The sequence below is a fragment of the Podarcis raffonei genome, chromosome 14 (genome assembly GCF_027172205.1).
Source record: "Podarcis raffonei isolate rPodRaf1 chromosome 14, rPodRaf1.pri, whole genome shotgun sequence".
Taxonomy (NCBI): Eukaryota; Metazoa; Chordata; class Lepidosauria; order Squamata; family Lacertidae; genus Podarcis; species Podarcis raffonei.
Genome location: NC_070615.1, coordinates 50,315,576 through 50,331,793, shown reverse-complemented (window position 1 = coordinate 50,331,793; position 16,218 = coordinate 50,315,576). Strand labels below are relative to the sequence as shown.

Sequence of the window (16,218 nt, the reverse complement as noted above, 5' to 3'; positions counted from 1 at the left end):
ATCCTTTGTCCTGGGAAAAGCAAAAGGTTAATGTGCTAGCAAATGTAGACCAAATGATCTAATTTCTTATCTTGTATTAGAATAAATTAACTAGAGGGAAGCTTTTAGATTACTTGTAGAAAAATATCAGAACTGTTAACACTTTTTTAAAAAAAGAAAAAGGTTGCTGAAGACCTAGCTAAAGCTTCAAGTGTGAAATTTCTTCAGTTTGTGCCTGTGCTTCATCTGACAACAACAAATTAAGTTGGCTTTGTCCCTGGGAGACCTCATATAGAGTTCATATCTCATGAGTGCTAAATCCATGAAGAAACGAAGTCCTACTGATGCCAATTTCTTTATACACAACTAAAAATTGTGTATACATTACATCAGAGCTTTCCAAACTTTTCATGTTGGTGACACATTGCACAGTAATTCAGTTTTACTATCAAATTAAGGAGCATTTGTGCAACACACATACACACTGCAGCCGACTCACAAACGTGTCGTGACACACAGTTTGGTAAGCCCTGCATCGTATCATGTCTTAACATCAAACGTCTTAACACCAAACAAGTTGTTGTCTAGGTGCTTTTGCGTGCAGACTCTTTCCAAAGTGGATGCTCCAAATGTCAATGCACTAAGCAAGGCCCTCTGTTTCTTGTTAACTTGTTAAGTGTCACAAATGAAAATAACACAGGAGTCCCCACAGTCCCCTCTTTTAAGACCAAAGCAGGAAGAAGCTCTACAATATAAGCCAGAAATATCCAAAGAACAAGATATGAAGCTCAAAGTAATGTTGAAATGTGGGACCTGGCCTATTTCAGGCCCTGCTGCTCATAGTTTTGGATTTTCCAATTCCCAGTTGTGCAGTGACTCATGGCTGCTGCTCAACAATGGGAACAGCACCTCCTATGTGGTCCCAGTTGGCAAGATTGAGTCAGAGGATATACAGCATAGGATATATAGCAGTGCAAAAAGTAATCACCCAACCTTTTGTGTTTAACTCTTTGGGTAGGAGGAACAGGAATATTAATGAGAATATAATATTGTGTACCACAAAGCAAACACTATTGATAATTGAGCAGCTTAATTCTTTAAAATAGAATAATAAAAATTAAGTTTTGGGGACTTAAAAAAAAAAGACTGCTGAACTAGGGCTTCCTTTCTCTCTAGCCAGCATTCATTGCTGCTATTAGCTTAGAGTCAGAAACATTTTGTATCTCAAGGGTGAAAGGAAACTTGCTAGATTGTCCAAGTCCCAGTTGCTCTGAAGCAGCAGGTTTTGACATGCCATCCCTGTTCTTACTCTTCCTGTATAGTTGCTTCAGAGTAATCTGGAAGGTATTTCCTGGAGGACCTGCTTCTGGACATGAAGGAAGTAGATCAGGATTTTCAGATGCATGTGATGGCCTTAACTGGAAACCGTGTAAAGGCTGTATACCCTTTTCAGATTGGAAATGACTGGACTGAGCTATATTTTGTTGGAAGGCTACGCTACTTGGCATTATGTGTTTCCACATGCTAGTCTTTTCAAACTTGTTTTCAGAGATTATCAATGATAATACTATATATTGCTTCTGTACAGTGAAGGTTTTCCCCCCTTTTTAAACATGGTTTTGCCTTTGTAAACCCCAGTTCCAGAAATCAGCTGCAAATGTCCTCTTCTCTCAACAGGGTGAATCAGTGAAATATTTTCTGGATAATTTGGACCGGATTGGCCAATTGGTGAGATTTACTTTTTCTTTACCCCATTCTGTCCTCCAGTACTTAACACATTGTGCCTTTTTATGTTCTTTGTCTGATATGCTCAAACCATATGGCCTTGAAGAAAACCAAAAACTGTACAAATGCACAGTGTAGAAAATGCAGAACTAAATGGAGAATCACCGAGCAGAACTAAACTCTGCTTACTGTCTTCCTCAACCACCCTTTAACTCAGTGGTTCCCAAATTCCCCCCACCCCAGGAGGATTTGAAAATTGCAGGTGTTTGTGAACTACTTAATTATTTTTCTGCCTGTGGTAGCAAATTAATTCCATAGAATTCAAATAGTAATGTTGTTGTTGTTGTTTAGTCGTTTAGTCGTGTCCGACTCTTCGTGACCCCATGGACCAGAAAACGCCAGGCACCTCTGTCCTCCACTGCCTCCCGCAGTTTGGTCAAACTCATGCTGGTAACCTCGAAAACACTATCCAACCATCTCGTCCTCTGTCGCCCCCTTCTCCTTGTGCCCTCCATCTTTCCCAACATCAGGGTCTTTTCCAGGGAGTCTTCTCTTCTCATGAGGTGGCCAAAGTACTGGAGCCTCAGCTACACAATCTGTCCTTCCAGTGAGCACTCAAGGCTGATTTCCTTCAGAATGGAGAGGTTTGATCTTCTTGCAGTCCATGGGACTCTCAAGAGTCTCCTCCAGCACCATAATTCAAAAGCATCAATTCTTCGGCGATCAGTCTTCTTTATGGTCCAGCTCTCACTTCCATACATCACTACTGGGAAAACCATAGCTTTAACTATACGAACCTTTGTTGGCAAGGTGATGTCTCTACTTCTCAAGATGCTGTCTAGGCCTGTCATTGCCCTTCTCCCAAGAAGCAGGCGTCTTTTAATTTCGTGACTGCTGTCACCATCTGCAGTGATCATGGAGCCCAAGAAAGTAAAATCTCTCACTGCCTCCATTTCTTCCCCTTCTATTTGCCAGGAGGTGATGGGACCAGTGGCCATGATCTTCGTTTTTTTTGATGTTGAGCTTCAGACCATATTTTGCGCTCTCCTCTTTCACCCTCATTAAAAGGTTCTTTAATTCCTCCTCACTTTCTGCCATCAAGGTTGTGTCATCTGCATATCTGAGGTGGTTGATATTTCTTCCGGCAATCTTAATTCCGGCTAGGGATTCATCCAGCCCAGCCTTTCACATGATGAATTCTGCATATAAGTTAAATAAGCAGGGAGACAAAATACAGCCTTGTCGTACTCCTTTTCCAATTTTGAACCAATCAGTTGTTCCATATCCAGTTCTAACTGTAGCTTCTTGTCCCACATAGAGATTTCTCAGGAGACAGATGAGGTGATCAGGCACTCCCATTTCTTTAAGAACTTGCCATAGTTTGCCGTGGTCGACACAGTCAAAGGCTTTTGCATAGTCAATGAAGCAGAAGTAGATGTCTTTCTGGAACTCTCTAGCTTTCTCCATAATCCAGCGCATGTTTGCAATTTGGTCTCTGGTTCCTCTGCCTCTTCTAAATCCAGCTTGCAGTTCTGGGAGTTCTCGGTCCACATACTGCTTGAGCCTTCCTTGTAGAATTTTAAGCATAACCTTGCTAGCGTGTGAAATGAGTGCAATTGTGCGGTAGTTGGAGCACTCTTTGGCACTGCCCTTCTTTGGGATTGGGATGTAGACTGATCTTCTCCAATCTTCTGGCCACTGCTGAGTTTTCCAAACTTGCTGGCATATTGAGTGTAGCACCTTAACAGCATCATCTTTTAAAATTTTAAATAGTTCAGCTGGAATACCATCACTTCCACTGGTCTTGTTATTTGCAGTGCTTTCTAAGGCCCATTTGACTTCACTCTCCAGGATGTCTGGCTCAAGGTCAGCAACTACACTACCTGGGGTATACGAGACATCCATTTATTTCTGGTATAATTCCTCTGTGTATTCTTGCCACCTCTTCTTGATGTCTTCTGCTTCTGTTAGGTCCTTTCCACTTTTGTCCTTTATTATGGAAATCTTTGTACGAAATGTTCCTTTCATATCTCCAATTTTCTTGAACAGATCTCTGGTTCTTCCCATTCTATTGCTTTCCTCTATTTCTTTGCATTGCTCGTTTAAGAAGGTCTTCTTGTCTCTCCTTGCTATTCTTTGGAAATCTGCATTCAATTTCCTGTATCTATCACTATCTCCCTCGCATTTTGCTTGCCTTCTCTCCCCCGCTATTTGTAAGGCCTCATTGGACAGCCACTTTGCTTTCTTGCATTTCCTTTTCATTGGGATGGTTTTCGTTGCTGCCTCCTGTATAATGTTACGAGCCTCCATCCATAGTTCTTCAGGCACTCTGTCCACCAAATCTAAATCCTTAAACCTGTTCCTCACTTCCACTGTGTATTCATAAGGGATTTGACTTAGATTGTATCTTACCGGCCCAGTGGTTTTTCCTACTTTCTTCAGTTTAAGCTTGAATTTTGCTATAAGAAGCTGATGATCTGAGCCACAGTCAGCTTCAGGTCTTGTTTTTGCTAACTGTATAGAGCTTCTCCATCTTTGGCTGCAGAGAATATAATCAATCTGATTTCGATGCTGCCCATCTGGTGGTGTCCATGTGTAGAGTCGTCTCTTGTGTTGTTGGAAAAGCGTGTTTGTGATGACCAGCTTGTTCTCTTGACAGAACTCTATTAGCCTTTGCCCTGCTTCGTTTTGATCTCCAAGGCCAAACTTGCCAGTCTCTTGACTCCCTACTTTAGCATTCCAATCCCCTATAATGAGAAGAACATCCTTCTTTGGTGTCACTTCTATAAGGTGTTGTAAGTCTTCATAGAATTGGTCTATTTCAGTTTCTTCAGCACTAGTAGTTGGTGCATAAACTTGGATTACTGTGATGTTAAAAGGTCTGCCTTTCAAATAGTAATACAGTAAAATAAATTAAAATGCAATTAAAAATAATATGAATATTCAGTGCAATTCATGTGCCATCTCCCATTTCAACCACAAATCTAGATAACTGAATGAAGCTCACCTAACACTGGTAAATTCACTGACCACAGTTTGGGAACAGTCACTGTTTCCAGTTCTATCTACTCTGTGGTGAAAGGCAACTGTTCCTAAGTGAATAAAGTTTACAACCCACCCACCCCGCAAAAAAGAATATTGTACATAAAGTAGTTAGTACAATTCATATCCCATTTGGGAATTATGCAATTGCTTATATTCATATACTGTCACACAAACAACCTTTTTTTCTTAATGCTTTCAATATGAAGTATTAAGACAAAAAGGTTGTTTGTGTGACAGTATGTGAATATAGGCAACTGAATAATTCCCAAATGGGATATGAATCGTATGGAACTGTCAGCAAGTCAGACTTACATTAAAGTACACACAGCACTCTTAATGCACATAGGCACGAGGTGGATCCTTTGTCTGGCAAAATGTGATTCTAACAATTTCTTAGATAATAATGACCTCCGCAGTATCATTTCTTTTTCAGGGAAGAGGGATGGTTCCCTCTACCCACTGTTCATATCAGAGGTGCCAACTTGAATAAAATATTTGGGGCAGGTAAGCCCCGCTCTCCCTGATCAGTCACATGGTGCAGTGCAGGGGGGCCAACATGACCTTGGCCCCTAAGAATTGGCTCTATGTTTGAGACAGAGAGAGGTGGAACAAAGATAGGTCTGCATTGTTGCTCAATTCGTTGCAAAATTGTTAAACATACCACATCATTTTACTTTGGATGTAGTGGCAGTGAGACTTGGCCAGGGCCAGCAACAGTGAAACTTGCATGTTGCAGGCTGTCAGAAACCCCAGTTTTTATTGCATGTGTTGTAAGGATGGTACACAGAATTTCAAAGGATATGTTCATGATATTGAGGAGGCTTGTAAACTATTCAGATTGTTACTTCAAATTGAATCGATTTACAGCCAGTTCATGCAACCAAGCAGACATAATGAAAATAGCTTAAGTGAAGGTGAGCTGTTCGTGTAGCAGAGTGGCCTTGTGATTCACTTACAGAACTTGACTCAACTCACATTTTCAGCTGAGCAGGTTGTTTAAGATTGATCATTAGTTTCTTCTCTCCTTCCTTTACCCCTCTGGTCACTACCCTGACTCAGTGTATCTGTACCCTCTTTCAATGGAAGCAGCTGTTGATCCATTTTGATATTTTCCCTGCCTCCATGTCTCTTTCTGCAGAACTATTTTCCCAGTAAGCAAGACATCTTGCTGGCTAGAAAAGCTACCAAGGGGATTGTGGAGCATGACTTTATCATCAAGAAGATTCCTTTCAAAATGGTTGATGTGGGTGGACAGCGGTCTCAACGCCAAAAATGGTTTCAGTGTTTTGATGGGATAACATCTATACTATTCATGGTCTCCTCAAGTGAATATGATCAGGTCCTTATGGAAGATAGACGCACAAATAGACTAGTTGAATCTATGAACATCTTTGAAACCATTGTCAACAACAAGCTCTTTTTTAATGTCTCCATCATTCTCTTCCTTAACAAAATGGACCTACTTGTGGAGAAAGTGAAGAATGTCAGCATTAAGAAGTACTTCTCAGACTTCAGGGGTGATCCTCACCGGCTGGAAGATGTTCAGCGTTACCTGGTACAGTGTTTTGACAGAAAGCGGCGGAATCGCAGTAAACCCCTCTTCCATCATTTCACCACAGCCATAGACACTGAAAACATCCGCTTTGTGTTCCATGCTGTGAAGGATACAATCCTTCAGGAAAACCTTAAGGATATTATGTTGCAGTGAAGAAAAACTGAAGAAAAACTGTCTGTTCAAACCTAGCCTAGCTGAAGGCCCAACCTTTATAGCCTATACGATGGATTTTTTAAAAAAAGATCCATACTTGGCTCAAGGAAGCTGCAAAATAGCCAGTCCCAATGGAGGAGCAACAAGCAGAAGGATTGTGAGAGCTCAAGCTAGCTACTGTATCACTTAACTAAAAAAAAAACAAAAAACTACTGAAAGTAGTAAATTGCAAGTGCAGTGCCTTCTTTTGAACTCCAAATAACATTATTGCCTTCTGCCTTTTGAAAAGATAATTCTAAGTTTGAAAAATGACGTAAAGACATTTTGTGTTTTTTAATCCACTGTCATTGTGCAAGAGAGTTTGTTGGTTGTAAAGCCTGTCTGCCTCACTTGTTTTGGGTGCTGAATTAACAAATCGAGTAAGTTCATTGATACTTCTATTTGGAGAATACATTGCAATATGTCAATATCTAGGTTTGGTGTACGCAAAATTGTTTGCCAGTAACCAGACTGTGCTTGCCAAAATGATTATCCAGCTCTTCTTTGAGACTCTCTACAGTTTCCCTCTTGTCGAAGTTTACAACTGTAAATTGAACTTGGCTGGCCACATTAGTGAATTTCATTTTAGCAATTGGCCTGAAAGGGGGCAGAAATCCAAGACCTGGGTTGGTGCAGCACAGGGCTGTACTTTGCACTACATGTTACAGTGTTTATTGCATCATGGAAAATAAGACTTTTATTTTATTTTTATTTTACTTTTCATATAGCATGAGGCTGGAGCTCACACAGATGCTCTGCTGAGACATTAACTCTGTTCTCAAACCTATAGTTGGAACTATATGAAAACTTTCTCTTGACAGAATATTATGTATGAGACATATTATGGGCGTTCTCATAAAAGGGAAGCTAATGCTATTCCTTAGCCAAATGTTTGGTAAGCAGAGGCTGCTCATAGCACTAAAGCCAAATGCTCTTGAGGTTTCCACTTTACAGCTGCACTGAGTTTGGAAAGAAGAGCTCTGCTTTGAACTAATCCTTAATTGTTGCTGTATGAATTTACTAGGTTATATAATATACACTTAAAATATTGTAAACTGTCAAGTTTAAAGTTGCCCCTTTAAGGCTACTACAGAGTACATGTGAATTTGCAGGAGGCTGTGAATAATGTTGATGTGAACTTCCTTTTTAATTCTAAAGTGTTGAATTTAACTATGGGTGCCTATTTTGTGCGTACTGATGTTTCACACTCTTTCTGATATGAGGTATGTATTAACTACACTAAACCCTACATTTTCAGTGCTTTAGACTTTATTCAGGGATCTTCTTAAACATAAGAAATGTTTACTATAATTTTGGTACCATACTTGTCATATCAAATTATAAAGGGCTTATTCTTTCGTGTATCAGAATGCTGTAGCTTATGCCCCTCTGGAACAGTCATGTCTTACACAGTAGGCAAAACTCCAGGTATAAATGCCACCAATAACAGCAAACTAAAACAAATCTCTCATGACTTCTGCTTGGACAAATTCCAGGATTTTTTTTCCCTGTGGGGATTACTCACATTTATATAAGCATGTTTTTGTGTGGTGTACCCTACTTTGAACCAGAAATTTTCCACTCTTATAGTGATGTTTGTGCAAAATCAAGCTAAGTTTTGGAAATTAAGAAAGCGTTTGTCTCCTACTTTTTATCTAAAACTAAAATTTCAATAAGACAACAACCACATAGTGACTGCAGACATTTCAACCTTTTGAGATGAAATTACATTTGGAGACTGTCTAGTGACACTTGTCTTACTTTCTAGGACCAATTATTTTACCATTTTCATATCTGCTTCTAGAAAAGAAAACAGTATTGCAATTTTGCCATGAGTACGCTAAAGTGTTGAATAATTTTGCAGGCTATGAATGGCTATTCAAGGGTTAAGGGGAAAGCATCTCAGCTACGATTGCCGATTTCTATTCATTGGGTTTCTTCATTGATGTCTCTTTTGAAAATTGAAATTCCACATGCCTAAAAAGATGTTTGATTTGTGTTTCTCAAATAGCTATCTTGACATGAGAAGTTTCAAGAGCAGTTTGTGATGTGGAATATGCACCTGCTTTTAAAGGAGAAAATTCCCATTAGACATGTTCACAACCCATGGCATTCATAAGTAGCTCTTATGTATTCTGGTCACAGTATTTTAATTTGCTTCCTCAGCAGTAATATACAATCTAGAAGGAGCCTTGACTATTCAATTAAAAAATTGAACTTTATGTATTTTCTACCCAAAAGTGCCTCGGTTTTGCCTATTAACTTTTCTTTGCCCTTAAGTGGCAGGGAGTAGCACAAACCCATTTATAACAATCTGAACTATGCCACCACTTGCATTTTAAAATAAAAACTTAGAAATAATATGCTGCAGTTCTCAAATTCTTCTTTTTCTTACAACTCTGCCTAGTCGTGTACTGTATTTCTTTTTCTGTATGGCTACCGTAGTATTTGCATGTAAAATGTATTATATTACTGTGTTCCTTTGGTATCAGATAGTTATCTTTTGGTATGATGGAAGCCCCATGCTGGGGCAAACTTACCGTAAAGATTTGGTAGCCAGATTAAGGCTGCAATCCTAAACTATGTCTACCTAGCAGTAAACCCAATTGAATTCAGTGGGACTTGCTTCCCGGTAAATGGAGATTAGGATTGCAGTCAAAATCAAGTTCAACCTAATCCATTTTTCAGCCAATTTATTTTGCCATTTAAGATGCTGTTAGCTCTAGTTCTCCAGTTTCTCATCCCTTCAGCTGCACGCCTTGGTCATGATCACACACTGATATAATTCTTGTGATTAACATTGTAGTAGAAGCTTAGCATCTAACAGGCAGGATGTTTTAACAATTTCAGGATTACAGTGCAGTCCGGTTTAAATAACTAGTTGGAATCCTAAAAGTATCTTTTAACAGTATAGCTTCACACAGATAAGGGAAACCTCTTTTCTAATCATAGCACTGCTCATATACTGTGTTTCAGTTTGCTTTGAATTCAAAATCTTTTTTTGCAATCCAGTACAGTAGTATTGGGTGCTCTGCAACCATTGAATTACCCGCTCTTTCTTCCTCTTGCCAAAGCCACAAGACATTTGCCTTTAATTGTAACCCTTGAGAACATTTTGTCCTAAGTACAATTAGCAGGGAGGGGAAAGATTTGTTGTTGGAATACTTGATGTAATAATACTTTTAAGCTGGGAAATGGGTTACACATCAGACAGTCTATTACAGGCCTTGAACTTATGCTTTGGCATATTACATACCAAACAGGCTTCAGCTTCTCATTTGTCAGAGGAAGTTTTGCTGTAAATAATGTATATTGTGCATTTGGTGTTTTTAGCCATGGACAAAGAGGATCACCCCCTCATGTCTTTAACAGGGTGTGTGTGCATATATATGTATTTACATGCATGTGCGCGCACACAGGTGGAAGTAGACTTTCCGCTGAAAATCTGCTTGTTTTTATATAAACTCTCCAGAAGCAAGGACTTGCTGGGGGAAAATCATTTTTCATGAAATGGAAGCTGCAAGTTGGCATGAGTTCACAGTTCCTATGTTATACTATGCACACACTGCATATTCAAGTGGACTGTGCACATGAGCAGAATTTACCATGTTAGCATAACAGAATATTGTTTAAACTGACTCTTGAGTTTATCAACTTAAAATAAAGTTTATCAACTTAAAATAAAGAGTAGCATTCTGCCATTCACAAAAAATTATAAGGGATGAACAGAGATTACCATACCTGGCAAGTTTGAGGCCCATTAAAAAAGGCTTTCTGTGGCCTCTGGGATAGTGACTAAAATATCGCCACTGCTGTGGATATGGTAGATGTTTCTACTTCTGCCACCAATTCATTTCACTGATTTAAAGAACCGTTATCAATGGGCCAGCAAGTTACCTAGGATTTAGCAAACCTCCCATAGTTTTATACCGACCCTCGAGGGTTGGGGTTTTTTTGATGAGCTCTTTTTTGATGGTTTTTTTTTGGGGGGGAGGGAGAGATTTGGCGAAGGATCTAGTTTCTAGACTTTCAAACAGTGCTGCTTAAGCATTAATGGTGTGTGTATTGAAACAAAATGCATTGAAACAAAATCCACCAATGAAGAGCCTGTATGCTTTCCCCCAGAGTAAGGATTTGGCAGCATATTAAAACAACTTATTGGCACTACTGTAGCTATTGGCACACACATAAATCTTTTTTTCCCCTAGCCTGCCTGTTTGTTTATAACTGGGACATGCAAATTCAGGTTTCTTGCAGTGTGCTCTTGAGAGGCTTTGGCTATGCAGAAGGTCTGATAAATGTTCTAAAAGGCAAGCAAGTATCCTCTTCAAAACCAACAAAATCAAGCCTTTAGCATTTGGGGCCCTCATACCTTAAAAGATTGATCCTTATTTTACTCCATTGTGTTCTTTCAGATCAACCAAGACTATTTTCATGATTTATGTGCCAAATTCAAACTGCAAAGACATACAGAATGGTATTTTCAGTGGTTGTTCCACAATGGTAAAATTCCATTCCCTTGTCAAAATACAACCTGAATACTTTCTTGGAAGCATTCAAAAATATAGGTAGCTGTGTTCGTACACTAGGTTAAAAAACAACAACACAGAAGCAACAGTATGAGAAAACCCTTATTAGGACCAACCTAAACATTACAAAATCTACTTTCTAGAAGCACTGTAAGAGCTGAAACAGATGCATAGTTTGTACTACTGGGGATGTGGGCAGGGTAATCAAATGTTTGAATGATTTCCACATAAAAGTCTACCTGCACACAAAAACCTAACATGCTGGAGAGGAGAGGAAAGCTGGTCCTGGCTTGCTTGATTAGTACCTCCAGGATCTCTCATGTGGGCCCAAACATCTGTTCTACCAACCCGGATGATTTAGCCCAGCAACAACTACATCACATGGGAGTTCTTCCCCAGACTACCTCAAGAGTTCTCCAAAGATTTTCCTTAGCACACCTGGCCCATAGCATGTTATTGGGTTCTTATTGGTAGAGATTATACATAAGAGCAATACAGAGTGGCCATGCTGCAACTGATCTGCTTGGGGACAATTTCATCTGGTTCCTTTCCCTGGTTGGTGGCTGAAGAAAGCAGCATAAATCCAAGTTTGTGTTTGTTTTCTCTTCACTATCTTGGGGGCTTTAGGCCAAAAGTTGGGAGCAGAATAACTGAAAAAATTAAATAGGGAACTGACAAAAATGCTGCCTAGTGTTGACATACCTGAGAAGTGATTTCAGAAATGTCTTCCTTTTCAATTGGTGCTTCATCTATATTCCACATATTTGCACGAGTAGGCTCGTTTTATACCAATATTGCAGACATAGTAGTGGTTTGCCTACAGCTACTAGTGAAGCACAACTGACATGATGAATGCTTGGTTTCTTGCTCACAATTGGCCACTGCACCATACCAGCTCTAGGGCAGTATTCCATGCTCAGTGGTGCATATAGAATACTGCCCTAGAGGTCGTATAGTGTAGTGAATCATCAGAAAATTGAGTATTGTGGACAGAAAAGGCCTGTGCTTGCCTTAATCTTTAACTTGAGCAAAAAAAAAGCTTAATTATTGTTGAAAGGTGACAAATTTTAAAATAAGTTGTGATGAAAGTGCCATAATTCATACTGGTAATATTTTTTAATTGTGTGCTTAAAAACAACCCTGGTCTTTTGTAAGCACTAAAAGAGTATAATTCTTTGTGACCTATTTTGCTGTGATAGCATCAGCTTATGAAAGCTGTGTATTAGATTTTTAAAATGTGGTGTAAAAATGTGTATTATAGCTTTGAATTAGCTTACTGTTTTGTATATATGAATTTTGTAAATCTATTAAAATGTGACTTGTTACTGTACTTTCCAGTGAAGTGTCTGTAAAATAATTTAAGTTCTGTTAGAGAACAGCGGTGGTCATGTACGCTATAATATGGGGTCAGCAACCAGCAGTCCCTGAGCCGCATCTTACTTCCACAGAAACTGGCAGGCAACACTGCGTCTAAGACACCTCCTTTTGCCAGAAGCAGATGTGTGAGGCAGCCAGAAAATGAAGTGGGTTCAGGGGGAAAGAGGAAGGATGAGGCCATTTAGGCATTGGTTAAAGGAGGTTTGGCTTAGCTGGTTATTTTTGAGGAAGTAGAAGAGCTGGCCTGTTGCTACGGCTGTGTTACTGTTGGCTCCTTCATAAATCTAGTTGCTGCTTTAAAGAATTCCAGAAGAGCAACAGTTCATTACAGCAGTAACTTTCTGTATATGGCATCTCAAAGTTTAATATGTTGTGGTATGAGATTTTGTAGCAATAGTCTACTTCATCAGATGCAATAAATAGGCAGTGAGTTCTTGGAATTATATACAGACAACTCTCAACGCTGGGGTTACTAGCGCATAAGGCCAAACTTACATATAGCCAAACATACTAGGATCAATGGTGGGTGGGATTGGTTGGCATCCATCTGTCTTGGGAGACAATGGAAGTGTGCGCCTTCAGGAGGAAGTCAAAAAAATTGGAGCGTTACAGTGCCTGCTGTGGCTGTAGAGAAAGATACAGGAGAGATGTATCTGGGGCAGATGAAGGCATCCAATTGTGCTAATGCGGGTGTACCATGGTGTTTCTTCTTACTGCACTCTTCCCAGTGGTCATTCCCAGAGGGTGGGATTACCAAAGTTTTCTTTCCTAGATGTCCACCCCCTTTTCACCACCTTTAATAAAATTTAATGTTTGTTGCTAAGTGCATAAAGCTGAATACACACAAGTTAAATGAGTGCAAGTTGTGAGTTACCTGTACACTTATTCATCTTTCGGAGGCAAAATGTTGTTTTCAAAGCGCATATTTTAAAAATGAAATGCAGAGATACTGTTGTATGTCACTGGTATTTAACAGGGGTTCCAGGAGCTCATTGAAGATATGCTACAGCCATGACACTTTCTCTTAAAAATAGAGAAGGCAAAAGACTTTGACACGTGCAGTAAATTGGGACTCCCTTTTGGGCTTGGTTTAGGGAGGCACATTTAGAAATCTAAAATGGTTGTGGGTACCACAAAATATCCTTTGCACGTATGAAGAAGTTGTTGGTGCTCATGGCCTCCGCAAAAGACAAAGCACCACCCAAATACACAGAAACAGACAAAACACTCCCTAAAACAACAGCAACAATGAAGTTTAAGCACTTTAAAAAAATAGTGAGTGGACAGGGAACCTCAGCAGATGCAAGGAGGGTAGCCAGAAGCCCTTCCTCTTTAGAGGCATTTCATGCTGCGCCATGGATTTAAGGCTGCAGTTGCACTTAGTTGATGGCACCTGTTAAGTCATTTCTCTTCCGCTGCACAGCATCCAATAATAGCAACACAACTTACATCTGCCTCCCTTTCCTAGATGTCAGTCATGATGTCAGTAATGTATGGTTCTTCATACATTAGAAGAAGAAGAAGAAGAAGAAGAGTTTGGATTTGATATCCCGCCTTTCACTCCCTTTAAGGAGTCTCAAAGCAGCTAACATTCTCCTTTCCCTTCCTCCCCCACAACAAACACTCTGTGAGGTGAGTGGGGCTGAGAGACTTCAAATAAGTGTGACTGGCCCAAGGTCACCCAGCAGCTGCATGTGGAGGAGCGGGGAAGCGAACCCGGTCCCCCAGATTACGAGACTACCGCTCTTAACCACTACACCACACTGGCTCTCCTTGCTCTGTTCATGACACTTTTGTGGATGAAAAGGTACGGAAATTGTAGAATCTTAAAGTTGGAAGGGACCGAAGAAAACTCAGCTAAAGCAGCTAAAAACATCTTCCAAATGAGTAGCTAGAATTTTCACAACATTACCTGTTGCACATCTTGGGGGGGAAATCACTTGATGGTGACATGAACACAGTAGTGCAGATTCCACCTTATTCTACCGCCTGAGGTTTTCCCTACCGTGAACAAGCTGTGCCATCCGATTACAGGGTGAGTAGGTTCCTCATGTACAGTTGAATGTATTCACTGGGGTCCTAAAGGACTGGGAGACTTGAGAAACTTTCTACCTTGCCATCTCACTTTCTTTTTCAGTGTTAGCTCTGTGAGTAACCAGAACAAAGTTTGGCCACGGCTAGGACTGATCTTGCCACATAGAGGATGTAGCACAACCTACTTAACCAAAGTGATGGGAGAGAAAGGGTGAGGAAGCCAGTCAATCCAGACCAGCAACATTGGAACAGGATTTCCAGGGTGCTTTAGGCCTCTACTCAGCAACGAGCATTAAAACAAGGGTGACTCTCCAAATGTTACTGGGTTACAACTCTTCTTATCCCTGGCTATTGGGCATGCTGAGGAGAGTCTATTCTTTTGGGGGGATATTCTGCCTTTCTGATTCCAAAATATCAAGAAATAGGAAAATCAGATGTCAAAGAAATAAACAACCATCTGACGTTTAGAAGACATCTGAAGGCAGCCCTGTTTAGGGAAGTTTTTTAATGACTGATGTTTTAATGTATATTTAATCTTTTGTTGGAAGCTGCCCAGAGTGGCTGGGGAAACCCAACCAGATGGGCAGGGGATAAATAAATTATTATTATTATTATTATTATTATTATTATTATTATTATTATTAAGATTAAGCCCGGGGAAATGAATAAATCTAACATGATGCCTAAGAACAGACAGTGTGGGGATCAGCTGGATCTTTAAGGACAGGGACTTACAGATCCAATGTGCCACAAAAGAGAAGCCCTGTTGTGCATTGTTGCACCATGAGTTGCAGATGTTGATAGAGCTGTGACCAGAGCCTCTCCTGCAGATCTTAAGGTGTGCAGGGTGGCAGGTAATGGGAGAGGGGAACCTTCAGATACTTGAGACCTAGGCCAGGTAGAACTAGGAGAGCCAAAACTAGGAGACCCTGTATTAAGAGCAGGCCACTAAACTGTACCGCTGCAGCCATTACGCCTCTTCTCAACTTTCACTTGGCCCTTGTGTGCCAGCTGGTGGCACTTGGGTCAGATGTGGCTTCTAGTTGTTGTTCCATTTTAGACAATGACCTGAAAAGCAGGAGCAGAGCGGTTTCTGCATCCCACTTGCTGAATGCTTCCTGTCAGCCTTCACACTCTCCATGTAGCTGTTTGAGAGCCTACAAATGGTTGCACAGAGTGGATTATTGTGGAGCACCTCATTTCCCAATGCTTGAAATTGTCAAAAGCTATCTGCAGCAGGGATGCCAGCAGAATGAGCTTTGCCTGGCAAGGACTGGATTGCTGCCACTGATGTATAACTCTTCGTTGTGTGGTTCTTGGATTCAAGGCTGCTGAGGGGCAAGTGGACCTTTTTCACTTTGAAGTCATTTACAAAGTGCCCCCCCCGCCCCCGTGAGTGGGCTGTGACTCGGCAGCATCGCCATAATTCAGCAGGCAGGCTCCCAATTCAGGATGGAGGGCCTCTTCCCTATTATGCTGAATAACAATAGACCCCTGTGTGTGCACAGCTTGTATTTCTAAGTGGCCCAACCAGTGAAACAACTGGAACTCTTTCCTGCTCCCAGCATGCAATGTGGCCTAGCATTTGGTATTCGCCTCATGCTTCCTTGCAGATGGACTCAGCTGTTTGACTCAGGAACCTGAACTCTAAATAAATAAAAGAAAACTAAAGCCAGAAAACCTTACCATGTAATGCAGAGGGTTTGTTCCCCCCACACACACACACACCCCTTCAGGTTCATGAGTTTAAAAGTTGTGACGTGCAGAGACTGCAGCCATATA

General features: G+C 40.5%; 1 protein-coding gene across 2 annotated transcripts in view; it reads left to right on the top strand.

Annotated features, from left to right (window-relative positions):
* Positions 1 to 8,857, top strand: part of GNA12 (G protein subunit alpha 12) — a 34,117-nt gene extending 25,260 nt beyond the window's left edge. For both annotated transcript variants that reach the window (XM_053364229.1, XM_053364228.1), the window contains 2 exons: positions 1,657 to 1,707; positions 5,888 to 8,857. In XM_053364229.1, coding sequence (XP_053220204.1) covers positions 1,657 to 1,707; positions 5,888 to 6,457 — 621 coding nt within the window. In that variant the 3' untranslated portion in view covers positions 6,458 to 8,857. The remainder of the gene's footprint in view (positions 1 to 1,656; positions 1,708 to 5,887) is intronic.
* Positions 8,858 to 16,218: the final 7,361 nt, after the last annotated feature.